Source organism: Asterias amurensis, chromosome 22 (genome assembly GCF_032118995.1).
Source record: "Asterias amurensis chromosome 22, ASM3211899v1".
Taxonomy (NCBI): domain Eukaryota; kingdom Metazoa; phylum Echinodermata; class Asteroidea; order Forcipulatida; family Asteriidae; genus Asterias; species Asterias amurensis.
This window is the reverse complement of record NC_092669.1, coordinates 10,693,639-10,721,388: the sequence shown is the minus strand read 5'-3', so window position 1 is coordinate 10,721,388 and position 27,750 is coordinate 10,693,639. Positions and strand designations below refer to the sequence as shown.

At 40.8% G+C, this 27,750-nt stretch overlaps 2 protein-coding genes across 5 annotated transcripts; one reads left to right on the top strand and one right to left on the bottom strand.

Moving 5' to 3' along the window:
* Positions 1–12,852, bottom strand: LOC139953843 (uncharacterized). 4 transcript variants are annotated; one of them, XM_071953420.1, is made up of 7 exons: positions 12,783–12,852; positions 11,267–11,393; positions 7,058–7,152; positions 6,413–6,529; positions 2,670–2,894; positions 1,446–1,711; positions 1–322 (listed from the first exon to the last, which is right to left on the bottom strand). In XM_071953420.1, exons 5-7 carry the CDS (start codon positions 2,870–2,872, stop codon positions 39–41), a joined length of 753 nt encoding a protein of 250 aa, XP_071809521.1. In that variant the 5' UTR covers positions 2,873–2,894; positions 6,413–6,529; positions 7,058–7,152; positions 11,267–11,393; positions 12,783–12,852; the 3' UTR covers positions 1–38. The 4 variants fall into 4 exon arrangements, with proteins under 4 accessions (XP_071809521.1, XP_071809520.1, XP_071809522.1 ...); XM_071953419.1 differs by lacking the exons at positions 11,267–11,393; positions 12,783–12,852 and adding an exon at positions 8,435–8,643; XM_071953421.1 differs by lacking the exons at positions 11,267–11,393; positions 12,783–12,852 and adding an exon at positions 8,435–8,643 and having other exon boundaries at positions 7,058–7,146.
* A 163-nt stretch (positions 12,853–13,015) lies between these two features.
* LOC139953905 (uncharacterized) lies at positions 13,016–27,750 on the top strand. The gene is made up of 4 exons (XM_071953507.1): positions 13,016–13,497; positions 17,451–17,730; positions 19,699–19,965; positions 21,207–27,750. The coding sequence occupies exons 1-4, from the start codon at positions 13,222–13,224 to the stop codon at positions 25,610–25,612; spliced, it is 5,229 nt and encodes a 1,742-aa protein (XP_071809608.1). The 5' UTR covers positions 13,016–13,221; the 3' UTR covers positions 25,613–27,750.

The following is a 27,750-nucleotide window of genomic DNA, read 5'->3' as shown; positions in this document are numbered from 1 at the left end:
ACTACAAACCCCACCCTACCTCTCCCCTTATCTTCTCGTCAAACTTGGGTCGTGGCTTGATTGGCGTTTAGGCCGTTCCTCATCTCGATCCTATCTGTTCTATGTGTAACTCTCACGTTATCCCTATTGCGATGCTGGCGAAACATCCAGAAAACCAAGCAGAACATTCCAATAATTAACATGAAAAGGACAAAAAAAAGACCCGAGAAAACATAGGTTTGAACCCTAGCCGGTTCCTCTGAAGTAACTGCCCTGATCTCCTGTTTCTTTTCGACTGGCATTTCAAAGATCGGCAGACGCTCATCGCTGGAGTAATTTGGAACTGATATAAAAAAAATAACAGCACATGTTATGAAAATAATACTTAGGTGAAGACAGGTTTGCGGTAACACCAAATATTGTTATACCTCGGTAACAAACTGTGAAGTTTGATTGGTCGAGAACCAATCATGTGACGCGCAACAAAAACGCATGCTCGCGACGGGCCGGGTAACATGAAAAGTGTTGTACACCGGTGAACATCACCTTGATCGTTCCCAGCGTTGGTCGATTTCGCGCTGTGTACGAAACAACCGCGGGTTCGAGGGAATTCTTTCTTGTTCGTCTGCTTTATATTAAACGATGAATAGGGCAAATAGTCCGTCGTAATAATGTTTGAAGATGACAACAAAACTTCGAGAAGAGGAATAACAATTATATAAAGGTATAACAAAACAATTGTTGCACGCTGTGACTGGGGTCCCTGGGTTTTGTACACCCTCGAGGGAAAACGGCACCCTCGGCTTCGCCTCGGGTTCCATTTTCCCCCTCGAGTGTACAAAACGCCATGGACCCCGTCACAGCGTGCAACAATTGTATAATGATAATCTCTAAATGAGTTGGAGTGGTTCTGAAAAGAACATCTGAGCTTACAGAGCATACTGATCAAAAAGTTGAGTTGAAACCAACGGTTCTTTTCAGAACCACCCAAACTCATTTAGAGATAGTCATTATATGGTTTTACCGAAACCTTTTTACATCGTTTTCCACCATGCAGTTTTAAATCCTACCTAATAGTTAGGTGTTCCTGCATTTGAAAAATTCATAACTCCCGAACCACACATTGGACATTTAATACTTGAGAGCTAATTTGATGGAAATAAAACACAAAACCACTGAACCAGGTGAAATGACATCAACAGTTCAAATCATTCAATCACTTGATGACGTCACTCTCGAAAACCAGGTTTTTGTAGTTGACAAAAACTGAATCACTTGTAATTAAAGCACATCTCTTGCTCGTTTATTCTGATTGGCTGAAACACGGTCACGTGGGGGCAATCTTAAACTTGAAGAGAGTAACATTCAGTTTCTCGAAATAAAAATGGCGGACAACAGACACACAGTTTTTAGCCACGTGTGACGTCACTGCATGGGGTCAATAGGTCAATGGATTGAAAACTCACCTTCATGATCCAGTATTGGCATTCTCAAGTCTGACGGCCAAGCTGCAGTAGTGACCTTTGACTTGGTAGGGTCACATGGATCCATCATGGCGTCTATATTAGGGAAATCATTTGGGTCACCTGGTAATCTGCAACCAAAATCATCTACTATGCAGCCATCCATGGCACACTTCGTTGGTGAACATTGCGTGTCGGCCCGCACGGAGCATGGTGCTAGCACCACTATACCAGATAAACACTGTGTGCAGGGTTGGCATAAGTAGTACCTAGACGCCAAAGAAACAATGATACCTTTGTATGCATATAGGGTGCGTTCGTTTAGCTCCCCCGGGTCGACCCCGGTGTGTGGCGTTTTTTTTTTTTTTTTTCAGGACAAAAGTGTGCAGATAATTACCCACGTTCGTCCTGGAAAAACAACCCGCCACACATCGGGGGTCGACCCAGGGAAGGTAAACGAACGCACCCACTGTTACGTCTTTAGAATAGGGCGCCCTTGCCAAAAACAACGTTGTTCATTGCTCAGTCCACATTAGACTGGGCCCTAGCCTGAACATCTGACGTCACACTTCGAGGCTCGTTATCCTTGCGGATAAAGACAGGGGCCCCGCAAGGATAAAGAGGTCAAGCACAACCGATGAATAATTTTCAGATAAAAGGAAAGGAATTTCAGTGTCCTGTCCTGATTGATTTTTCTACACCAACATTTCCAAGCAAGTAACGTACCCAACTGTACGTGGATGCGGACGACCGAAAGTAAGCTTTCCATATCTGCGTTTTGATTGGCCAATCGAGGTGACCTCATTCAGACCAATCAAAACAAACCCAGCTACGTTAGCTTTTAGTCACTGCATTTATCCAATGGTATCCAATAGAACCACTGGATCTGAATAGCAGGTACCTGTCTTTATCCTTGCCGATAAAGACAGGGGCCAAGTCTACGCCACTTCGACTAGCTTGCTCTAGCCATCGTCGTTCAAAATCCTACTTAGGGTGCGTTCGATAAGCTTCCCTAGGTCGACAAGAGCTAATCGAATGATCACACTCGCCCTCTCGTGGTGACAGCATGCACTTGGGGTGACCCCAAGTGACACACTCCACAAGCAGGGCACTGGGGGCTGACCCGGGTGAGCCCCGTTAACGCTATTTGAACGTACCGGGGTCGAGGGAAGCTAAACGAACGCACCCTTAGTTTGTATTGTTTGAGGTTGTTTGATTAACACTCACTTTATGTTCCTGCCTTTTTTGCGTTCATTGTAGACCGCCCCATTCACAAGCTCTGACTTTGCTATAATCTCAACGTACTCTGTAGACGTCTTACAAGCCGGCCAGTTGGGGTATACTCCAGGGTCGGTCCCCACCACAGCCATTATTAAGCAGGTGAAAACGGCTGCAACGACCGCGAACAAGAATAAACTTTGCTTCCACATTTCAATAAAAACGTTTTGCCTCCTGCAATAAAAACAATATTTTTAGACAATAGTTGAGCTACGAATATTGTTTTTTTTTCCCATATTTAGCCATAGTCTATAGACCAGATTTAAAAAAAAAAAAACTTCGAGCGGCATTTTTGAGTAAAAGTTGGTAACATACCTGATTGAACTAATTTGGGGGTGCTGAATCCGAAAATGATGGATACCAAGGCTAATTTTAAGTCCTTGTCCCTGAAAAAAAAAAAACTTTAAAACAGTACAGAAAACCTAGCAGACGACGGACTTCTCACGTGAAAAATAGTCAGGTTCTGCTGTGGTTCCATAAAGATGTTGTCAGGATACCATACAGGGCAGGTACCCGGGTGCAGGTCAGGTATCCGTAACAAACTTTTGAGTGTACTGAATAGATCTGCAATCAAATTGCACTTTCAGAGTGACCAACAGCTGCTTTTAATGTCATTTTGAAAGTATTTGAGTTAGTGTTTTTTCTAATAAAGAGTTATTTATTATTTGAACATAATTTCTCTGTTAAAAGCACAAACCGTTGGTTATTTTCTCTTATAATGTAGGCCTACACTACTTAGACCAGGTGTAGTCTAGACTCAACAATGATACAGAAACTTGTATTGTATATCAACTTTTCATGGCTTGAAATTATCATACCAGTAAAAAAAAAAATGATTTTAAAGGATTTTAAAGTAACAAATTGTTCGATTACAATTCTCCCTCGTTTTAAAAAGTATTCTCCACAGTTTATGAACCAATCTAACTGTTGTATAGGCTAACAATCGAAAAAATCCAGTTTGTTTGTTTGTTTGTTGGCAGTATAACGCATTGTTAGTCGTGTTTGTATACACACGGACACATTTCACACAAGAAGACGATCGTAAGATTCAGAAACAAAGGACAACAAAATATGTATCCCCTCCATTGATAAAACAATCCACCCCTCTCTTTTCAGCTTGGTGTGAAGAACAAGGAAAAAACAAATATCTCTTTATTCATTATAAATAATAATAATAATAATAATAATAAGACTTGTAATGCGCACATATCCACATATCCACCCTACCGCTCAATCCACAAGTATAGACCCCTACTTTATTTTTGTATGTCAGCTTTTTTTTGGTCAGAATAGTTCAAGAAACAGAGTGCGAAAATCAAGCATATTTTGAAGTGTTTCAGTTTGATGTCAGTTAATAATATTATGTCCAATAAATAAGCCAATGTATATTAATCTGATCTTAGCACAAAATATATACTATCACATTGCAAAGAAGTCCACTTTTTTGTTTAGCAAAACAATTTGCCACAGTTTGTACTCCAAACTATGATTGCTAATATCGAAGATACGCACACCTTTCATGAATGATTCATTGCTGGGAACCCTCCTAGCTGACATACAAAAATAAAGTAGGAGTCTATACTTGTGGATTGAGCGGTGATAATGAATAAAGAGATATTTGTTTTTTCCTTGTTCTTCACACCAAGCTGAAAAGAGAGGGGTGGATTGTTTTATCAATGGAGGGGATACATATTTTGTTGTCCTTTGTTTCGGAATCTTACTATCGTCTTCTTGTGTGAAATTTGTCCGTGTGTGTACAAACACGACTAACAATGCGTTATACTGCCAACAAACAAACAAACAAACTGGAATTAATTTTTTCAATTGTTTGCCTTCAACAGTTAGATTTGTTTTTGGACTAGTAAGATAATCTCAAGCCATGAGTGTGAACACTAAAATCTAACCTATTCAAAAACAGGGAGCACTGAAAAGTTGATATACAACACAATTTTCTGTATCATTGTTGAGTCTAGACTACACCTGGTCTAAGTAGTGTAGGCCTACATTACAAGAGAAAATAACCAACGGTTTGTGCTTTTAACAACAGAGAAATTATTTTCAAATAATAAATAACTCTTTATTAGAAAAAACACCAACTAAAATACTTTCAAATTGACATTGAAAGCACCTGTTGGTCCCTCTGAAAGTTCAATTTGGTTTTAGATATATCCAGTACAATCAAAAGTTTGTTACGGATACACGACCTGCACCCGGGTTCCTGCCCTGTATGGTATCCTGACAACATCTATATGGAACCACAGCAGAACCTGACTATTTTTCACGGGAGAGGTCCGTCGTCTGATAGGTTTTCTGTATTGTTTTAAATTTGATTTTTCAGGGTGGAGAACTAAAAATTAGCCTTGGTATCCACCATTTTCGGATTCAGCACCCCCAAATTAGTTAAATCAGGTATGTTACCAACTTTTACTCAAAAATGCCACTCACTTCCTTAACTACAGCCCTTTTTGGAAATCTGGTCTAGACTACCATAATAAGGAATACAGGGATGGTCTTAGGTGAACGAGAAAATTTGAAGAGTAAAATTCGATGCAGCACTTCATTAAAGCAATTACCTCCTGTAATAAAAACGTTTTGTTTTTTAGACAATATAAGTTAAAAGACTAACTTTCATTTGTTTCCCTTTTTTCTTAACAGCACCGAATCATCGTTCGATTTAAAAAATAAGATAAATAGTGTGTGTACATGTTGTTTAAAGGCAGTGGACACTATTGGTAATTGTCAAAGACTAGCCTTCACAGTTGGTGTATCTCAACATAATGAATAAAATAACACACCTTTGAAAATTTGAGCTCAATCGGTCATCGAACTTGCTAGATAATAATGAAAGAAATAAACACCCTTGTCACACGAAGTTGTGTGCGTTAGATGGTTGATTTCGAGACCTCAAGTTCTAAATCTGAGGTCTCGAAATCAATTCAATTAAAATTACTTCTTTCTCGAAAACTATGGCACTTCAGAGGGAGCCGTTTCTCACAAAGTTTTATACTACCAACCGCTCCCCATTACTCGTTACCAAGTAACGTTTTATACTAATAAATATTTTGAGTACTTACCAATAGTGTCCACTGCCTTTAATCACAGCATTAACCAAAAACACATGATGATTAGAGAGGTATTCAAATGTATACCCATAATCCTATACTTTCTGCAGTGACCTTATTGCAATAGCAGCACCGCATGTTTATGTAATATACAATAGCTTATATTCAATTCAATTCAATTCAATTCACTTTATTTCCAAATCCAAACAAATAAACAAAACAATTAGCAGTAAATAAAGAACTATGTTTTAAAAGCAAATGGAATAATGATAATACATGAAGTAATACTAAAATACTACATTTACAAGCAAAGGCAAAATATAAATTACGGAAAACAAGCAAAAAAACATACAGAGCACAAGGTGATGGAGTTGGAGGGGGCCCATAAAAAGCAAAGCTTGTCGAGTATGGACCCCCCTAACGAAAGCAATAAAGCATAACAATCAGTTTACAAAAGGAGACAAACACAAAACAGTACGTAGGCGCTAAATAAATACTAAGCAATAATTAAGAGATGAACATGAAACAGATAAACAAAACAAAAACCCCCAAAACACAAAAACAAGTACAAACTTGACATCAATAATCTAACAGGATGACAAGTAAGGAAGTTATAGAAAGGCGGCATACCTGTTTGAAGTGATGACAATCCTACTCCCGCCTCTTTTTTAACTGTTCAGTCCCGCACGCGTTGCACAATCCCTCAGCCCAGTGTTCGATGCTAAACGGAAACCACACTATGTCAAACTATAGAATAAAATACAAATCAGTGTTGAGTGAATAACTATTATGATCATATATAGGATTTGAGGCATTGCATGGTGATGTATCAATGTATATTTGGTTTGCGGTAACACCATGTGTGTATCTACTTGCCAGGTAGAGTTGTTCTTAGGGAACTGTCTTGCTTTATTCTACTGCCGTGGAGTAGATAATCGGAGGTTCGGGAGACTTCTCAGTTCTGAAAAGAATTGTCCTGCTTTTTAACTCCAGGGCGGATGGTATAGAAATTAGACTGGACATATTAGTCCAGTCTAATTTCTATACCATCCGCCCTGGTAATAGTTAAAAAGCAGGACAGTTCTTTTCAGAATGAGAAGTCTCCCGAACCTCCGATTATCTACTCCACGGCAGTAGAATAAAGCAAGACAGTTCCCTAAGAAAAACTCTACCTGGCAAGGTGATACATACATAGTGTAAACGCAAACCAAATATATTATGGTCATATAAAAAGTATTTAATCGCAATTTCTTCGAAATAATACAAAATCCTTACCTTAAAAGTATACAACTCCACAACACTACAATTTGACGATTTTTTAAAGGTCCACTGAATCGAACTTCACCAGCAGCTAGCTAGCACCCCTGTAACTAAAATGTAATGTTCACCTTATTATGCAGACTCGTATACGACCTTTACATTATAATAATCACATCGATAATAAGGGGTCGAGGTAGGCTGAATGTTGAGAACGAGGTTGTGGATCTAAACCCGCATACGTGATTGAGTATTTGGGGAATCCCCTGTTGCGCATAATGTATTTCGCAACTCTGTTCCTCTTTGTTTGGCCACAGGAAAAAAAAGTATGTATCTCTCGTCTTTTTTAAGGGCTTGCTGTGCGGCTTTTGTTGTGTGTGCCCTTTTTTCCACATACACAACTTCCTATTGGAAGCTTGCCAGAATGCTATGGCCTTGCGCAAGAGGCAACTTTTGCGGGCAACTTGGAGCATTGCTCCAGGCTTGGAGGCATCCTACTGCAGGGCATGATGCAGGAACACTTTGGCAACGTACGAGTCATTCTTCAAACAATGTCTTGTAATCCCCAATGGAATAATAATTACCTGAACATTCGAATGTGAATGGATGCTCTTAGACGTGGGAGGAAAATCCATGTATTATTTGAAAGACTAAAGGAAAAACACGCATTTAAAGGCATGGGCGAGTATACCTTAATATTGGTAATTGTAAAGGATTCTCATTTGGTGTATCCCAAGATATGCATAATAACAAACCTGTGATCGAAGTTGCAAGGGAATAATGAAAGAAAAACCACCTTGTTGCATTACGTTGTGTGCTTTCAATTGATAATAATGTTTCAGCTGAAGCTCTCTCCATTGCTCGTTCAAAGAAAGTTTTTATGCTAATTTTTTTTAGTAGCTTTCAATAGTGTCCAGGGGTGGATTTCACAAAGGTGGCCTAACTTAGGACTAGTCCTAGGCAATGCTAAGAGATAGGACTGGTCCTAAGTTAGGACCAGTAACCCATCCTAACTTAGGACTGGTCCTATCTCTTATATATAGCATTGCCTAGGACTAGTCCAAAGGTAGTCCTAACTAAGGACTAGTCCTAGGCAATGTTATGAGATAGGGCTGGCCCTATAAGTTAGGACCAGTAACCCATCCTAACTTAGGACTGGACCTATCTCTTAGCATTGCCTAGGACTATAGTCCTAAGTTAGGACTACCTTTGTGAAATCCACCCCAGAGCCTTCAACAAGTTATCTGAGCAATGTTTTTGTTCCGGTCAACGAATTACAGTGTTACCGAAGAAACAGCTATATACATGTATACTGAATGTTCCACCCCTATTGAACCGAAAGTGGAGAGCGTTTATAGTTTCATGGTGCCCACAGGCGGGCATGGAATAACTTACCGCATAATCTGAAATCTCAGCTTTGCAAAAAGACCCCTGAAATCAGTTTATAAATCAAGTCACGAATCGGAGCACGCCATTTCCTTATAGTTATTGTTACGTTATGTGGGATAAAAAAACACTTGTTAATCTTCAACATTCTTTGGTCTCTCGAATAGGCCTACAACAATGCACCGGAACCAAATTGAAGATTTTGCAATTTCCACTCAAAATTAGGGGATTCACCTTTACCGGTTGCAAAATAAAGGCCTACTGTTTACATACCAAGTAAAAACATAATCAACAGGCTCACGAATATTGCTTTTGCACAAACAAGTCATAATTCCTATTGGGCGGCTCAGATGACGCTTTGTGACCTCAGCTTTCCCGCCAAAAATATAGGCCTACTGTTTACCTACCAAGTAAAAACTTGAATATTGCTTTTGCACAAACAAGTCATAATTCCTATTGGGCGGCTCAGGTGAAGCTTTGTGACCTCGGCTTTTCCCGCCAAAATGTTGGCAGTTCATAATCTTTAGTGGGAGCGAAGTCAAACAAACTTTGGATCCCATACCGGGAGTGTGGAGTGTTTCTTCCTTTGTAGTGAATACGATTCAATATTATTAAAGGCACTGGACACTACTGGTAATTACTCAAAGTGTTGTTAGCATAAAAACTTACCACTTGGCAATGAGCAATGGAGAGAGGTTGATAGTATAAAACATTGTGAGAAACGGCTCCATCTGAAGTAACGCAGTTTTTGAGAAAAATGTAATTTCTCGCTCAAATATTAAACAACTTCAGGCCTGGAGCCTTTTAGTAGGCATCCGAAAGCACACAAATTTGTGCAACCATGTTTCTTCTTTCTTGCAACTTCGATGACCAATTGAGTCCAAATTTCCATAGGGGTAATTTCTCACTCAGACCTGAAGCCTTTTATTTTCTGAATGCACACAAACTTTGTCACAAAGTTGTGCAGCAAGGTTGGTTTTCTTTAATTATTCTCGTGCAAATGCGATGACCTTTTTTTAAAGATTAATTTTGTTATTTTATTCATATGCATACAGACTTTGGTGAGAATACTGGTCTTATTACCAGAAAGGTGTATACTCCTTTAATAACGACCAATCCCCTAAGTGGGAACGTCATAGTCTGGGCTACAACGAAGTGTTCCAAGTTTACACGTCAACTTGGCCAAAGCTAAAACGTACAACACATCAAACAAATCACGAACTACAAGTTCTAAAACATAATATGCCGATAATATGACATCGTGAGAACTGCATAATAACCGGCACGACTGGCGCACGTGTGGCGCGGGTATTTAAGTGTGAATTTTGATTGTCCGAACACAAGGTGTGCAGTCAAAATTAAAGGTATTTTGTTGGTCCTTTTCGTTAACTTGTTTTCCTTAAAAGGGTTGTGTTGTCATGGATAAAGCACGACTGTGGCTGTTCATGAATTTGAATTAAGAATTCTCACCCAAATAATGCACGCCGAGCCTAGCCCCTCCTAGTATCATAATGGCATCTACAAAATTTAACAGAACACATTTTCAAAAAACAACATTGTATCCCTTGGTTCCCTATTTTGGAATACCTCAACTCCGATATTGAAAGTATCATTCACTTAAGTCATAACTGAAGCAGACTATCTTGAGTATGTATTTGTAGATCTAGAATCAGCTAGAGTGGTGGCAAGATGTCACGTGAAGGTGCCCGGATGCCGAACTGGGGTGGGGCCACGACTATAAAGGATGCTCCTTGTCCTGTCCAATTCCTTCAAAATGTAGCAGATGAAACAAAAGCAGATTGCTCTATCTCATTTCCCCTGTAGTGTTGGCTAATACGCCTCTCTTAATATTTATGCATGAGGTACGTCACAATGCTAACTCAAAACGAGGCGATGGTCGCAGCCACTGCAAGTGCCCATAGCCTCATTTTGGGTAAGAATTATGACGGCATGCATTAATATTAAGAGAGGCGTATTACACTGGATGTTATCTTTGAATGTCCTATACAGTTTTATTGTTTTTTCTCAGTTTCAAAACTCCAAGGGAAAAACATTTTCTTTCTTAAAAGCTACGTTACCTCAGTTACAACCGTTTTGTCAAAATGAATTATACTTTCAACAACTCTCCATTGCTCGTTACAAAGTGAGTTTTTGTGCTAATACAAATTAATTAATAATTTTGAGTTTTAAATTGTCAATAGTGTGCAGTGCTTTTATATGTCCCCACCCCAGCCCAACAATAAGAAAAAAAAATAACAACAGCGTAAAATTTGCAAAGCTTAATAGCTTAATAAATTATTTGCAAAGCTTACATTGACTAAGTTTATTGATAAAAGTTTTGTCAACTGCAACCAGCTAGATTTCGGCGTCTCCAACAACGTGATTCAAGTAAGTTTTGATGCTAAAAATTATTTTGAGTATTAAATTGCCAATTAGTGTCCATTGCTTTCAAAATGCCCCCACTCCCACTTAAAAAAAAAATAAAAAATCACAGCATAAAAATCAAAGCTGAAATTGCAAAGCTTACCTTTAAGTAGGATTTGAAACTTTGCATGGTGGAGATAAGATAATAGAAGAGTTTGCGGTAACACCATGTAATAACAATCTCTAAATGAGTTGGGGTGGTTCTGAAAAGAACCGTTGGATTAACTCGACGTTTCGATCAGTATGCTCTGATCGTCTTCTGGAGAATGCTGGAAGACGATCAGAGCATCTCCAGAAGACGATCAAAGCATACTGATCGAAACGTCGAGTTAATCCAACGGTTCTTTTCAGAACCACCCCAACTCATTTAGAGATTGTTATTACATGGTGTTACCGCAAACTCTTCTATAAGCTTACCTTTACTATGTTTATTGACGAAAGGTATGTCCAGAATTCTGCACGGACTTCAACACGGTCATGTCCCTCAGGAAAAGTCTTGCCGAGTGCAACTAGAATTGTTCTTGAGTCGAAATTTACCAAATCACTGTTAAAAATAGAGCAATAGATTATAAACGTACTCTGGTCACCATAACCAGTTCCCTGCGAAGTTGTGAAAATACAAGCGTGTTCAACAAACTGTTGGTATTCTGTGCGTGGGAGAGTCCTAGTATCTGCATAGTGATAGACTGGTTTTATGAATGAAATAAATGCCAAGGCGTTGATTGGCCATTGTGATCACAAGCAATTTTTCCAACCAATCAACTTGTGAGCTATATATAGCTCTATGGGCGATATTAATGTCAGGCAATGTGCGTAATTTGATTGGCTTACTGGTGACACAGTTTGTGTGCGCGCTAGGCAAGTTATTTTCAACATACAGTTAAAGCTAGTATTGATTATTATTCAATGCATGGTCGAGGCCAAACAGAAAAATAAAAAATTCCGTTTACCTGTGTTTACATGAGTCTATATTCCATAGATTTGCATGTTTTTATTTTTTTATTTCGGCAGCATGCCAAGTTTTTGTTGCCACCCCATCCAGGTATGAACAAATGTTGCCAGACAATGATATCGCTGACAACCTTTGGATTCATTGTCCCGGGGACCAATATAATCATTATAATATGGGTTTTCCCGGCCAGTTTCAGCAAATATAAAAACAGTTTTTTTGTAAAGCTCTTACATGCATTCAATTTTATATAAAAGCATTCAAGACTACACTTTAACAATTCTTAAGTTGAATTTCTACTACCCAGTTTGATGAAGTATACATCGTGGATCTCAAGAAAAAAAATATATCTACGTTTCTTTCTAAATGGGGGGTCTTAATAGTGTTGTTACTTCAATCAATTTATGACAGTATAAGTTCAACTTGGCAAAGAGCTGGAGAGCTGTTGATATACTTTAACACATTGTTACAAACGCAACACCCCTGATGAAGGGATAATAGCCCTGTATAAAGAGATAGTTTTTCACCCCAAAATTTGAAGCTCTCATCATAGGCATCTGAAAGCAGACATATTCTGCAACAAGGGTATTTACTCTTTAATAACTTTCATGCAAATTTTCGATGACCAAATTTTCGATGACCAAATTTTCACAGACTTGTTATTGTATACATGTTGGCAAATTGTATGTTGGGGATGCACCAGTACCAAGCGAAGATACTGGTCTTTAACTATAGAAGATAAACAATAATACAAATTGGACAGGTGAACTTTAGGTCTAATACATGGCAACGATGATTATCAGGATCTTTTTGTGTCATATTATGCCAGTCACTGATGAAAAAGCTGCTAGAATGATATTTGATGATTAAGGCAATGAAGTATTATGTTTTATACACTGACGAGAGACTTGGACCACGAGTATTTTCTTCTTCCATGCTTGGGTATAAAAACAGAGATGAAGAAACAGCGGAGTATAGTTTTACCGCTCGTAATGGAAAAACCCAATGCTATCCATCATTATCTTTCCAGCTGTGCGTTTAATAGTGCCTCCTGACCCCGACCCTGCAAACCTGCATCTCAATGAAAGTGTTCTCTGTGCAAACCGATTGCGCATACAGCCAAATAGATGCTTGTGAAACGCAACTTGGAACACGAGGTTGTTATAATAATAATGACCTATAGAGATTGCCCACCGCCATTTTTTAATACTGTTGTTTACGACAGTTATGTTTTATTGCGTTGGAAGGGGAATAACCCGGGGAAAAAAAACCGCCATTCCCGAAACAAAGCTATCTGTAGGGCCTATAGTCCATAGTGTACTTTGTCCTACTATATACAAGCGAGTTTCTCGTCATTTCAAGCCAAAGGAGACTAAAACAGAGACCAAAGTGAACTACAAACTACCAATGTTTATTCAACACTATGGACCACACGGTCTCTAAAATGAGTCACAGTTTACTTTTCACTCTCATATGTGCAGCCGTTCAGCTCTCTTTTTCCAGCTTGAGCACAACGTTCGTGGTGGATGGAGACAACAGCACCTTTGAAATAGTGCTCCAGCCACACCGGGAGTGTCCGGAGAAGTACTATTTACACAAGGCAAGGCAAGGGGAGTTCGTTCTGAATGACGGCCGAAAAGTCGCAAAGGAAACCCATAAGTTGTGTATAAAATGTACCCAGTGTTTAGACGGGATTGAGGTACGTATTATGCATTATTCTCCACACAAGCCTATTGGCCAATGTAGCCCGAACTCGAGCGATAGGTTCGAGGGTGCAAGAGTTTTCCATTCAAACGTAAAAACAATGTGTATTTGGAGTTCCGAAGTGTTTGAATCCACTCGATATTTGGAATGGAGCTCGAGAATTGGGTTTGGAAAATGTTTCTTGCTGAGTAGTAACACGGCACTATAGCACTTCCATTAAAGATTGTAGATCGACGTTTGATAGATCAATCTAGAAATGTCACAGGTCAAGTATGACCCAGATTTTGGGTCCCAGTGGCCTGCTGGCTCTTGTTTGGGCCAGGCTGACCTACATATGGGTCAGGCTGACCCGATTTGGGTCAGCCTGATCCATTTACGGGTCAGGGTGATCCATTTCCGGGTCTGTGTGACCTATTACTGGTCAGGCTGATCTATTTCTTGGCCAGCCTGACCTATTTCTGGTCAAGCGGATCCTTCACGGGTCAGGTTGACCCATTTCTGGGTCAACTTTTCTGGGTCAGGCTGATCTGTTTCTGGTCAGGCTCATCCATTTATCGGTCAGGCTGACCTGTTGTGGGTTCAGGTTGATCCATTTGTGGTTCAGGCTTACCTAATTATAAGAAGGGCGCCCTCTTTTGAGGGTGAAAACGGACTTTGGCCTGTCCAGTGCGTCGCACGTACAAACCTGTGAGTTTTTCTTTTTTGATCATCGGTTTACCTCCAATATGGCGGCTGTAATGACGTCAACGAATAAGGTCAATTGTTCTCTATTATATGATTTTTTTATATTTAATAATATCAGAGATAAATTACGGGCATGCGCAATGGAAACGTGCTAGTATGTACGCACCGTGTGCAACTCTCAACCAATGATGGGTCTTTATTCGTCTTAGTGAAGGCGTTGTTTGTGGGCTTTTGACGTCTTACAAAGGGGTGCTAATAATTTAAAACTTTTGTTATAGTACTTATGCATGACGTCATCGTTTATAATCAAAAACGAGGATTGAAAACTACAGGAAGCCTTAAATGCAAGGTAAAAACAAATACAACATGTTGTTCAAGAAATGCCCCAAATCCCACCCTTTCACTCGATAATGCCTCTTCAGTTGTTGTGCCGTGCTCATTTGCTTTCCCTTTCATAACAATTTCATGATTTTTCCTTCTTGAGATGCTTATCAACCACTGTGATCTAAATGAAATAGCGGTTTGCAAATATTTGTTTGTATTGTATTTTTTTGTATTGTAAAACAATGTCAAACAATTATCTTTACTGATGACTTTGTTGGAAACAATACAACCAATCGCGGGATGTAATTGTTTTAAATCTAAAAATTAAAACAACGTTATGCTGTACGGCAAACATTATTTTATTTTATGTAGGCCTCCGAAACCACGCATGCGTGGGTGATGTACATTAATATGCAAGTTTATGAGTGAAGGGCCTATTAATACTTAGGTGGTATCAAAGCACAGCTGAGTCGACTGGAATTATATTACGAAATGCCTATTTTTAGTACAAGGCAATAGTGTCAATTGTTGAGCAATGCACCGTGATACCATAACTTTGATCTATGCTTTGGTAAACAGGAAGAGAATTGACTGGTGGTATACAAATATTGACTGCTTCGAGTGCTATGGTTAAAACTATGACTCCCGAGGTGATCCCCGGGAGCGTTATATTTTCCCGAGGCGAAGCCGAGGGAAAATAAAACGCTACGGGGATCACCGAGGGAGTCATAGTTTTTAACCATTGCACGAGTAAAAGCAGTCAATATTTGTTTTAAAACACCCAAACATTTCTAAATACTGTACTATTATTATTAAACTACAGACCTGAATGCTACAATCTACGGACGACGCGAATACAGATTGCAAACACTTTTACTGTGCTGCATGTAGTGTCGTGCAATCCGAAATGGTTACAGAATATTAATTTATCATCCTCGTACACGCAACGGACGTCTGGGTACTGCACGCCGTGTGCTAGTCTTCGGACTAGCGCATGGCAAACCGACGCACTATCACACGGCCGTCGTCTAGCATTCTAAGACATGTCATGTGACGCGCTCTAAACCAATGAGCAGGCAGAATACTTGCAAGGGGTGTTATAATATTTAATATTTAGACCTTCCTATATTGTTACGTCACAGCCCGAGATTTGTTCAACCGGGGTCGAAAAACTACGGAAAGCCATCAATGCAAGTCAAAATCAGATAGCCACAGTTTGAAGAAATAATACACGAGCTAAGTTTCGTAACTATAGACGTTACAAAATGACGCATTGAACCCATCCTTTGTTTTAGGACGAGCTCTTCTTTCTATTTGGATTTATCTTAACCCTGTCTTAAGTGAGTTAGCCATGTTTTTTTGTGGCACAATTAGCGTTTTTGTTAATTACTCCTCTCGTGAATGGAGTAGAAAGCCTTCCTTTCATGACTTCCTCCATTATACGTTTGATAAACATAATGGAGAATTTGAGTGGCCTAGCTTATCAGGTTTATCTTCTACGTCCATAGACATGTACTGCTGGAAAAATTGAAAATGGCAGGCAACAAGCTTGTCTGTCAACAAGTAGTACAGACTTGACTGTGCCAGCTGGCAAGCTTCACCAAAGCTTCCAAAGAGTTGTTTACTATGGTGGTCAGGGGTGGGTTGGGATGGGGGGGGGGGGGACTGGGGGGATTTTGTTTGACTTTTTGAATGGAGTGTCTGAAGAGAAAGGTCAATTGTGTTTATCCTCTTTTTAGAGAAAGGTCAATTGTGTTTATCCTCTTTTTGAGTCGGGCATAAATGTGTTTAGTAAAGTAATGGGCTTTGAGTAACAAGATCTTTTTACTTGCCATCCTCCTTCCAACCCCCCCCCCCCCCCCACCTCAAAGGTGGTGGGGATGCTTAACGCCCATTTATGCAACAGTGAATCCCCTGTGTTGGGTGTACAGTGTGTACACAGTGTATTAGTGTGCCATGTTTTTCATGGCCTGCTTAACAGATAGTATTTTGTCTGCTTAGCGTGGAATGCAGGGTTAAAGGGTTTTTAAGACGAGTTAGTTCTGTAGCTATAGACGTTATATAGGACGCCATTGAACCCATCCTAAGTTAGAACGAGTTACTCGTCCGATCTCGAGATAGGATTAATCCTAGCGTGTCGTAAAATCGACTGATGGTCCCTTTGGCAACGGCCCATGTTCAAGAGAATAACTTGCTTATACACAAGCGTTCCGAGTTAGAACTCACTTTATTCCGGACTCATCTGACCCTCAACAAAACCCGTTCAATTTCCATCACATTGGATCCCTATAGCGCACAACGTACAATACACCGACGCAACGTCGCCCCTTCAAAGGGTCCTTTGACCCGGTCCATGTTCCAGCAACATGCCTATACTTCACGGGGGCAACGAAGGCGATTGCCTTCTTGCCCCCTGGTCAATGCCTTGGTGCCCTTCAAATGTTCTAGTAAAAATTCACAATTTCCTCAAAGGGTGCCTTTTACCAAGGAGAAAATGCCTTGATGCCCTTACCTTTTTCAGAAACTAAAGACCGTGTCCGAAACGGCGACTTCGACTACAGCTACGGCTAGATCGCGCGCGTCTGCCATTCTTCAACACTGGTAGACTAGACTGATCTAGACGTAGCTGTAGCCGAAGTCGTTGTTTCGGACACGGCCTATGCATACAGACGTGTATACACGAACGTTCCAAACTTGTTCAGCCTTTCACACGAGAGCAATTAACCCCGTGTCCCATGCTAAAATGTAGCATGGCTGTAAAATTTCAAAATGTACCTCTTGTTAAAAGAAAACGATTCGTGCAAAATCTTGTCAAACATTGCCAAATTTTTACAACCATGCACAAATTAAGCAAGGGACCCCGGTTAAATTGCTACCGTGTGAATAGCACTTTAGACCTCTCTTGGTTCCATTCACTGAGTCTCACTCCCTAACTTCCAGGTCATCAAACCCTGCACAGATTATGGTGACGTGGTGTGCGGGTCAAAGTGCGTACAGTCTGGCTTCCGTTTCGACGAAGGCACACGTTCCTGCCAGCATGAGAAAGTCCTGGACGAAGGGTACACCCATGAGGAATTACGCAAATATTTGGCAGAGCAGGAGCTGAGCCAAAATTTGGTGTCAGAAGTGGGATCAACGTCCAAATCCACACGTCATATTGAAACCCAAACCGCTGACGTTACTGAACATCGACATCAAGGCTTACTGGTGACAGTTCTTGGTAGGTTATCTTTGATTGACATAAATCTACAATAGTCAACGGTAAGAAGTTGTCTGAAGTTTTGGTGTTTCTGATCAGCAGAGTGTGGGTTTGATTCCTAGGCTTGACTTGGTGTGTTGTGGCCGAGTGGTTCAGCACACTGGACTCAAGCTTTGGTGTTTCTGATCAGCAGAGTGTGGGTTCGAGTCCCAGTCTCGACTTGGTGTGTTGTGGCTGAGTGGTTTAGCACACTGGACTCAAGCTCTGGTGTTTCTGATCAGCAGAGTGTGGGTTCGAGTCCCAGTCTTGTCATTGTGTGTTGTGGCTGAGTGGTTTAGTACACTGGACTCAAGCTCTGGTGTTTCTGATCAGCAGAGTGTGGGTTCGAGTCCCAGTCTTGTCATTGTGTGTTGTGGCTGAGTGGTTCAGCACACTGGACTCAAGCTCTGGTGTTTTCGTTCAGCAGAGTGTGGGTTTGAGTCCCAGTCTTGACACGGTGTGTTGTGCCGAGTGGTTAAGCACACTGGACTCAAGCTCTGGTGTTTCTGATCAGCAGAGTGTGGGTTCAAGTCCCAGTCTTGTCATTGTGTGTTGTGGCTGAGTGGTTTAGTACACTGGACTCAAGCTCTGGTGTTTCTGATCAGCAGAGTAAGGGTTCGAGTCCCAGTCTTGTCATTGTGTGTTGTGGCTGAGTGGTTCAGCACACTGGACTCAAGCTCTGGTGTTTTCGTTCAGCAGAGTGTGGGTTTGAGTCCCAGTCTTGACATGGTGTGTTGTGGCCGAGTGGTTAAGCACACTGGAGTCGAGCTCTGGTGTTTCTTATCAGAAGTGTGGGTTCGCGTCCCAGTCTCGACATGGTGTGTTGTGGCTGAGTGGTTCAGCACACTGGACTCAAGCTCTGGTGTTTCAGATCAGCAGAGGTTGGATTCGGGTCCCAGTCTTGACACCTGTGTCCTTTAGTAAAACACTTAACCGTGATGCTTCGTACGGGACGTAAAGCCTTGGGTCCCGTGTGTTGTGAAAAACGCAGGTAAAGTAAACCCAGTGCACCTTATCGAAAAGCGAAGGGGTTTGCCCGGTGTTCCTAGTTTGATTGGCAGCATGTTGCACCACAACACTCTGTAACCATTACATGGTGCTGAGTAAAGGATTAGGTCTAATAATTCAAACGTAAGGTACCAAATATTGAATGTTCGAGCGCCATGAGCGTCATTGATTGACGAATATGAGCGTTGTAAATAATATGCAACAGTTGTTTTCATTCAACATACAATATAAGAAATGGTGTTTGAAGCTTTGCATGGTGTGGAGAATAAGAGTAACTATAAATATTAATATTAACAGTAAACTTGCGGGTACAACCATGGGTAATATCTCTTTTGAAGGAGTGGTGGCTCCGGAAAAAGCCGGTTTGGTCTCAACGTTTCGAACAGTATGCTCTGCTCGTCTTCAGTAGAATGGGAAGCATATTGCGCCACAGCACCCTGTAAACCATTACACGGTGCTATGTAAAAGGATTAGCTCTAATAATTATTTAAACGTAATTCGTCTCCTGAAGACGAGCAGAGTATACTGTGCGAAACGTCGAGACCAAGCCGGCTCCTTTCAGAGCCACCACTCCTAATTCAAAAGAGATTTTACCCATGGTTTATTTTTATATTCATATTTATATTATAATAGATGTTAAATTTGCATCGGGGATAAAGAATATTAATTTTGGTTTTTACCCATACACCGATGTGTGTTAGCACTGTATACTCAGTACTTTCCCGAGTCCTGTGAAAAAAAAATATCGTGGGTCGTGGGTTCGAATCCCACCCGAGTAACATGCCTGTGATATTTTTTCACAGGACTCGGGAAAGTACTTAGTATACAGTGCTAACACACATCGGTGTATGGGTAAAAACCAAAATTAATACATATTTATATTTATAGTTACTCTTATATATAGTTACTCATACAAAATGATTTTTTTTTTAATAATTCTAGGAAAATCACAAGCATCCACACCATCTACGCAGACACCAGATAAAATCGGTCCTCTGTTTGACGAGATCCCCAGTACCGCAGTAGAGGTTTCAGACGAGGCGGAGACGGCCGAAGAATACTTACCCCGAGCGGCTCCCGATGACCACTCGGAGAGCCTGCAGCAACTACTCTTCATGGTCGTGTTGATCCTTCTGGTTTTTACTGTAGCGCTCTACTCGTTCGCTGCTTTCAGGAAGTGCCGTCCGGGTTTCCTCTCAAGGATTTTGGGTAAGGTCGGGATACAAAAAGAAAGCGTGTTGATACGAAGCTCTGGAAAAGTGCACCAAACTTGTTTGGATTTAGACTGGTCTCGTGTCTTGCTGTGGGGGCCATGTGTTTATAATTTGAAGCCTGCAGTCGAGTGTGTTCCACCAGTCTATCCTTTTGTCTTTACCAGTAGGGTGGCATGGTCATGTGTAAAGAGCATTGAATTTAAGTTCTGGTGGTTGAATCATAAAGGAGTGTGGGTTCGAATCCCGGTCATGGCACAAGTGTCCCTGAGCAAGATGCGTGACTAATACTGCTTGACTAATATTGCTTCTCTTCATTCATGTATAAAAGGGTACCTGCGAGGGTAGAGGTTAATATTGTGCATGAAAAAAGCCTTCGGAGCACCACGGCAGCCAAGGGCTGCATACTCCCTAAAAAAAGGGAGCTGAGGATGATTAAAGGAATGTTATTGGCTCAATGACCAGGGCACCAATGTAAAACGCATTGATACATTTTATTGTAAAATGCGCTATTTATGAACAAGTATCATTATTACAAAAGGGGAACGTGTTATGAAGCTCTGGCAAAGTTGTTACGATCCACAGTTTAGTCTCCTGTAAACGAGCAGAGTATATGGTGATTGCACAGCGTTCGGGGTCACGGCGCTGTTGCTACGCAACTGCTTCTGGATGGCAAGCGGTGTTCTGGGGAGTGGGTTTTGGCGACCCCAACCAGAAACATTGGTTAATTCTGAAGAATGACAGATGACCATCTCTATCTCCACGATTGCAACAGTTTACAATTGCACAAAAAATCACCAATTTAGCAAGACTTCAAAGTTGAACAAATAAAGGGGAATGACACTTTGTGAGGAACAGTACATGTGCGTGTGTGTGTGTGTGGTACAGCGTGGAGCTTTGCTTGTCCTCCACAACGCAAACACAATGGCAAAGGTCAAACAATTTAACCTTTCTGACCTTTTGTGCAAACGCCCTATACTGTTCGAAACGTCGAGAGTTTAAACCAGCCCTTTTCAGAGCAACCACTCCCTCATAAGAGATTTAATACATGGTTGTACAACTTATTTACAGTTGACTCACACCAGGGCACTACGTGGATTGGGTAATCGGTTTCTATATACAACTATGGTGTTTCACTTTAATCATTTTTTGGGGATTATTCACACCATGCAAAGCTTCGAACATTACATCCATCTTTCTTTCTTTCTTTCTTTCTCTGTTTGTTAATTTGATTTTCAGAGAGGCGAAGACAAATGCCAATCCCTTTGACGATTAGAATGTCAGGCGGGAGAGTTCCGACGGCCGTGACGGTTCTACCCCGCTTACGGACCCCAACCGCTCGGGAGAGCAGCAGGGAGGAGGCACAACCCCTGGGTGACGATCACGACAATGACATTAGCGACACAAGCGACAGTGAGGAAAATAGTTTGTTGATAAGTGACAGTCAAATATGTTCATGTAGTGTCGGTAGTGACGATGAAACTTTCCATGAGAAAAATAGCTTGTTGGGAGATAGCAGTCGCAGTTCGTCATGCTATATCCATAGTGACTACGACACCAGTGACAAAGAGGAGACTAGCCTGTTGGGAAATGGTAGTCTCAAAACGTCATGGTGTGTCCGTAATGACGATGACACTAGTGACAATGGGGAAAATATCATGTTGGAAAGAGGCAGTGTTAATTCTTTACTAAGTCGTGTCTTTAACGACGATGACATTGGCGACAATGAAGAAAGTGTCAAGTTGGAAGACGACAATCCAACTTTGCCATTAAGGCATGTCTGCAATTACGATGACAATAGCGACAATGGGGAAAATGGGTTGTTGGGAGATGACAATAGAGGTGTATGTAATGATGATGACATTGACGACAATGATGAAAATGTCCTGTTTAAAGATGAAAATCCAGTCTCGCCATTAAGCATTGTCTGCGATGACAATGATATTGGCGACAATGGGGAAAATAACCAAAGTGACGTTCAAGGCTCACCAGCTGATGACAGTCTCCGATCAAGAAATCTTTGTCACGAGCTGAATTGCGAAGAGGACATGATTATTGATGATGTTTTCAAGATAGAGTCTTCGAGAAATGAAGATTGTCTTAAAGGTAATAACTTGCTGAGTGAAGATGTTGACGTACAGCCTTGTTCTGAGGAAGAAACACCATTTAAAGATACAGTAGTCACAGAAGGTGACCCACAAGACGATGTCTTCGTTACTGTCAGTAAAAAGAACAACTCAGTCATCGATTCTGGTTTTGAACATGTGCGATTACTGTGTGTAAAACATCATTATGTGGAACACCTTCCACACAATGATGTTTTCGTTACTGTCAGTAAAGAGAACACAAACACAGCTTTCGATTGTGGATGTGAAAGAGGACATCGATATCTTTCTTCACTATGTTTTCGCAAATCTTTAAGCTTAAAAGACAAATCTACCGAAGCCAATGGTGAGAGCACGTCCAAACATGACATAGAAGTGTCATGTGTGGATTGCACTGTCATTATTACCATCAACAAAAGGCAATCTTGTGTGGACAGACGCGAACAGCTCTCAATAAAACCCTTTCAAGACGGCAAAGGAGTCGAACACGAGTCTGTGATGAGTTGGGTGGAAAATTCTCTACACGAGGATTACATAAAAAGCTGCAGCAGTACAAAGCTTAACAAAAGGCCATTATTATTGAATTTGATGGGCACACATGGAATCTTGAATAACCTTGTTCAAAGAGTAACAGACAAATTTACCGAAGCCAATGGTGAGAGCACGTCCAAATATGACATAGAAGTGTCATGTGTGGGTGGCACTGTCATCATTATCATCAACAAAAGGCAATCTTGTGTGGACAGACGCGAACAGCTCTCAAGAGAACCCTTTCAAGACGGCAAAGGGGTCGAACACGAGTCTGTGATGAGTTGGATGGGAAATTCTCCACTCGAGGATTACATAAAAAGCTTCAAAAGGCCATTATTATTGAATTTGATGGGCAGACATGGAATCTTGAGTAACCTTGTTCAAACGGGAGGAGATGTCAGACAGGATTCTGACAGAGGGACGGCAACTTCTCCACATTCACAACAGGAATACAGAAAAAGGAGCAGCAGTAAAAAACTTAACAAAAGGCGAATTTTATTGAATTTGATTGGCGGACATGGAGTCTTGATCCTTGTTCAAACGGCAGGAGATGTCAAAGATGATTCTGTGTATTTGGCGAAAAAGTCTCCACTCGAGGGAAATTACCGGGACAGATGCAGCAGTGCAGCTGCAAATTGGATGGGTGATATAATTAGACCTCCTCCAGTGTCACTGTTAATAGAATATACCGAAGATGGCGAGGTTTGTCGAGACTGTGGATTTGAGAAAAGTAAACGTTATTCATCAGGTCTGAACGAAATTTTAAGTGTAAGTAATGAACACAAGACAGAGATTAAGGTAGAAGACACAGAGATACCGAGTGTGGAAAATGTCTCTAGCATCAAATCACCACATTCTTCAGTGAGAATGGAGGCTGATGAACACAAGACAGATATTAAGATTATAGAAGACACAAAGGCACCGAGTGTGGAAAATGTCTCTAGCATCAAATCGCCACATTCTTCAGTGAGAGTGGAGACTGGTGAACCCCAGACAGAGATTAAGATTACAGAAGGCACAAAGTTACCGAGTGTGGAAAATATTTCTAGCCTCAAATCATCACATTCTCCAGTGAGAATGGAGGCTGATGAACCCAAGACAGAGATTAAGATTATAGAAGACACAAAGGTACCAAGTGTAGAAAATGTCTCTAGCATCAAATCATCACATTCTCCAGTGAGAATGGAGGCTGATGAACACAAGACAGAGATTAAGATTATAGAAGACACAAAGGCACCGAGTGTGGAAAATGTCTCTGGCATCAAATCACCACATTCTTCAGTGAGAGTGGAGGCTGATGAACCCGAGACAGAGATTAAGATTATAGAAGACACAAAGGTACCGAGTGTGGAAAATGTCTCTAGCATCAAATCACCACATTCTTCAGTGAGAATGGAGGCTGATGAACCCAAGACAGAGATTAAGATCATAGAAGACACAAAGGTACCGAGTGTTGAAAATGTCCTTGGCATCAAATCATCACATTCTCCAGTGAGAAGGGAGGCTGATGAACACAAGACAGAGATTAAGATTATAGAAGACACAAAGGTACCAAGTGTAGAAAATGTCTCTAGCATCAAATCATCACATTCTCCAGTGAGAATGGAGGCTGATGAACACAAGACAGAGATTAAGATTACAGAAGACTCAAAGGTACCAAGTGTTGAAAATATCCCTAGCATCAAATCACCACATTCTTCAGTGAGAGTGGAGGCTGATGATCTCAAGACAAAGATAAAGATTATAGAAGACACAAACGTACCGAGTGTTGAAAATATCCTTAGCATCAAATCACCAGATTCTTCAGTGAGAATGGAGGCTGATCCCAAGACAGAGATTAAGATCATAGAAGCAGAGGTACCGAGTGGGAAAAATGTCTCTAGCATCAAATCACCACATTCTCCAGTGAGTTTGGAGGCTGGTGTTGACCAGGTGGGTGTGAAACGCCATGATTGCAATGCTGAAAGATTATTAGTTACTACCGAATGTGAGATTTCAGACGAGTTAGGGACTCTTTCTGACACCAAGGCAAGAAGGAGGTCTCAGTCAGAGTTGACTCTGGCACACGAAACAAGGCTTAGATCTCGCTCAATGTCTGGTAACCTTAACCCCAGTGCAAGAAAGACTACGAGTGATGAAATGCATGAAGTCAAACAATCGCTGTCAATGGAAGATGCCCATTACTGCAGAGACCACTCTAAAGTCAGAATCTGCCGGCTTGATTCGGATGAAGTCCAGGAAGAAACGAAGAGAGGGGATGTCGAAAAAGCATCAATATCAGAAGACTTTGCTACAATGGACAGACATCCGACAAGTGATGTTAGATATCAGCAAGATGAACATCAAAGAAATCGGTTTCGTCTACGGAAAGGTAGACTCTATTCCTGGAATGACCTCCATCGATGTAATTCTGAAGAGACCAAGAAAGAGACGACGACAATCGATGACACCCAGAATCACCCTTTTGTCAAGACACGAAGGAGGTCAAGGTCATATACAGAGATGACTGTGACAAATGAAACGATGCGAACAACGCCACATTTTGACAAGATGTCACCATCTGTCTTGAATAGAAGGTCTCATCATTCGGCACCAACAATGCGACAATTTCAAAAACTGTCCTCACACGTTATGAACAGAGGGTCACTTTCGGTGCCAACAGAACCACACAGTGTAGATATGTCATCACGTGTCGATGTCGTGACCAGGTCTTTTTCGGCGCCAACAAGGCGACATTTTGAAAAAGTGTCGTCACCTGTCATGATGAACAAGAGGTGTCTTTCGGCGCCAACAACGCCACACATTGACATGTCATCGCCTGTCGTGAACAGCAGGACTCTTTCGGTGCCACCAATGCAACATTCTAAACAAAAATCATCACCCATCATTAATAGCAAAAATAGTACAACTGGACGAATGAGGTTGACGATAAACCCCCTGTCAACAGCATCTGCCGACTTTCACCAAGTGGATCGTAATATGATTCATAAGCTAGACCAACTGGTCTAAAATATGACTCATTTTTCGTTTCATTTGGTGACGGTCGGAGGTGAGGTGTGGACAAGAAGGGTGTAGCCTCCTCTGATAAAAATACTTATTGTGTGTTGTGTATTGCACATAAAAGAACCAAGTGATCATAGAGAAGGGGTTTGCCCCGTTGTTCCTGGTTTTGCGTGTTAGATTTGAATACTGTCTGGTACAATGACGTGTTTGATTACCACTCAACTTTGAATTCATCAGACTATCGAGACAGGCGCTTTGTCAAACGGTTCTGGACGAGCTTTGGCGTACCCATACACAATGCTAAATGGATGTGTATGGCACAATGGTTTGCTCATATAGAGGTTGCTACACAAAAGCTTGCCCAAACCATTTGACATAGTCTGAGGAATTCAAATGTAAGCGGTACATTTTGATTAAGCAAGTCATTGTGCAAGCACATCTAACTTGCAGTGGCTTATTTGCTGCATATTCTGCCACGGCACCTTGTAAACCATACAAGGTACGTATATTTTGTATAAAAAAAATAGGTATTTTACTTCAAAAAGTAGCGCTATGTATTATAAGAATAATATATTATAATAACTTAGCCCAGGGCCCAATTTCCTAAAGCTGTTTAAGCAGAGAATATTGCTTAACAGTTTTCTGCTAAGCAGACATTAGCCAGATACCAGTCACAAATTGTTTAAGTGACAAGGTATTGTGGCTTTCAGCTTCGTTCTTGGAGGATAAGCGTATTTTGTAATTTGTGCCTTTTCAAACGTGCGAACAGCGCCGCAATCAAAGCCAGAGCCCAAAGCTAAAACCCTGGTTTCGAAAAGAGTGTTTAAAGGCAGTGGACACTATTGGTAATTACTCAAAATAATTATTAGCATTAAACCTTTCCTGGTGACGAGTAATGGGGAGAGGTTGTGAGAAACGGTTTACTCTGAAGTGCCATAGTTTTCGAGAAAGAAGTAATTTTCCACGAATTTGATTTCGAGACCTCAAGTTTAGAACTTGAGGTCTCGAAATCAACTATCTAAACGCACACAACTTCGTGTGACAAGGGTGTTTCATTATTATCTCGCAAGTTCGATGACCGATTGAGCTCAAATTCTCACAGGTTTGTTATTTTATGCTTATGTTGAGATACACCTACTGTGAAGGCTAGTCTTTGACAATTACCAATAGTGTCCACTGCCTTTAAGAAAGTAATGATCCGTACATTTACTGGGGTACGTCGGCGCTAGGTGGCAGCAGACACAGGCTGTGTGGGGCTTGCGACGTCTATGCAATATGACTTTTGCACGGTGGACTGTCTGGGTATAGGAAAAGTAGAAAGCTTGACGTAGCTAAAAACTTAAGGCCAAAACCCAAGTTGTCCGTATAAAGTTGTCATCTTTTGGGGGCTATGCGCGCATGCACTTGTTCACAATTATACGTTCCCGCTGTATCTGCTGCCACCTAGCGTTTAAAAGTTTTGCAATTAGCATGGTAGACCAATCACTTGTTTTCGATAAGCATTATGTGATTTATGTCCAAACAAATAATAACAAATTACTTAAAAACTAACTTAAAAAGATAACATAACAACTCCTGTCTCGCCTCCTTACGCTATTTTTAAGTTCCGTTAAAACGGTCCTTGTTGTTCACTTGACAGTATTGAAATAAACCTAAACCTGAAATGGAAACCCGAAACCTGAAAAATAAACCTGAAACTTGAAGTAACAATATCAATGGGGGAAAAGATGTCCCTCTATCGAGCTGAAGTTTTTAAATGAACGGTTTTTTTTATAAGAACTATATAATTCTACTTATAGGGATGGGGGGATGCTTTAAATGTGTGTAAACTTGAAACCCTTGAAAATCGTGGAGACAAACTGTGTAGCGATTTTGCTCTTCCAATCAAATCCCATCACATGTGTAGAAATTGGCTATCTCCCCATAGAAACTGTCAGATTAATTTAAGACACACCAACAAATATGATCCATCCAGATGTAGAACAGTTCGCTACAAACAAAGTGCAATTCCTCAAATCGTCAGTCTAATATAATTATGTGTGATATAATAATTATGTGTGATATAATAAATGTGCCTACTGCGTTTTTACCAATGTATTTTTGACAATGTGTATAATAATAATTTCTTGTTTAAAGGCACCTGG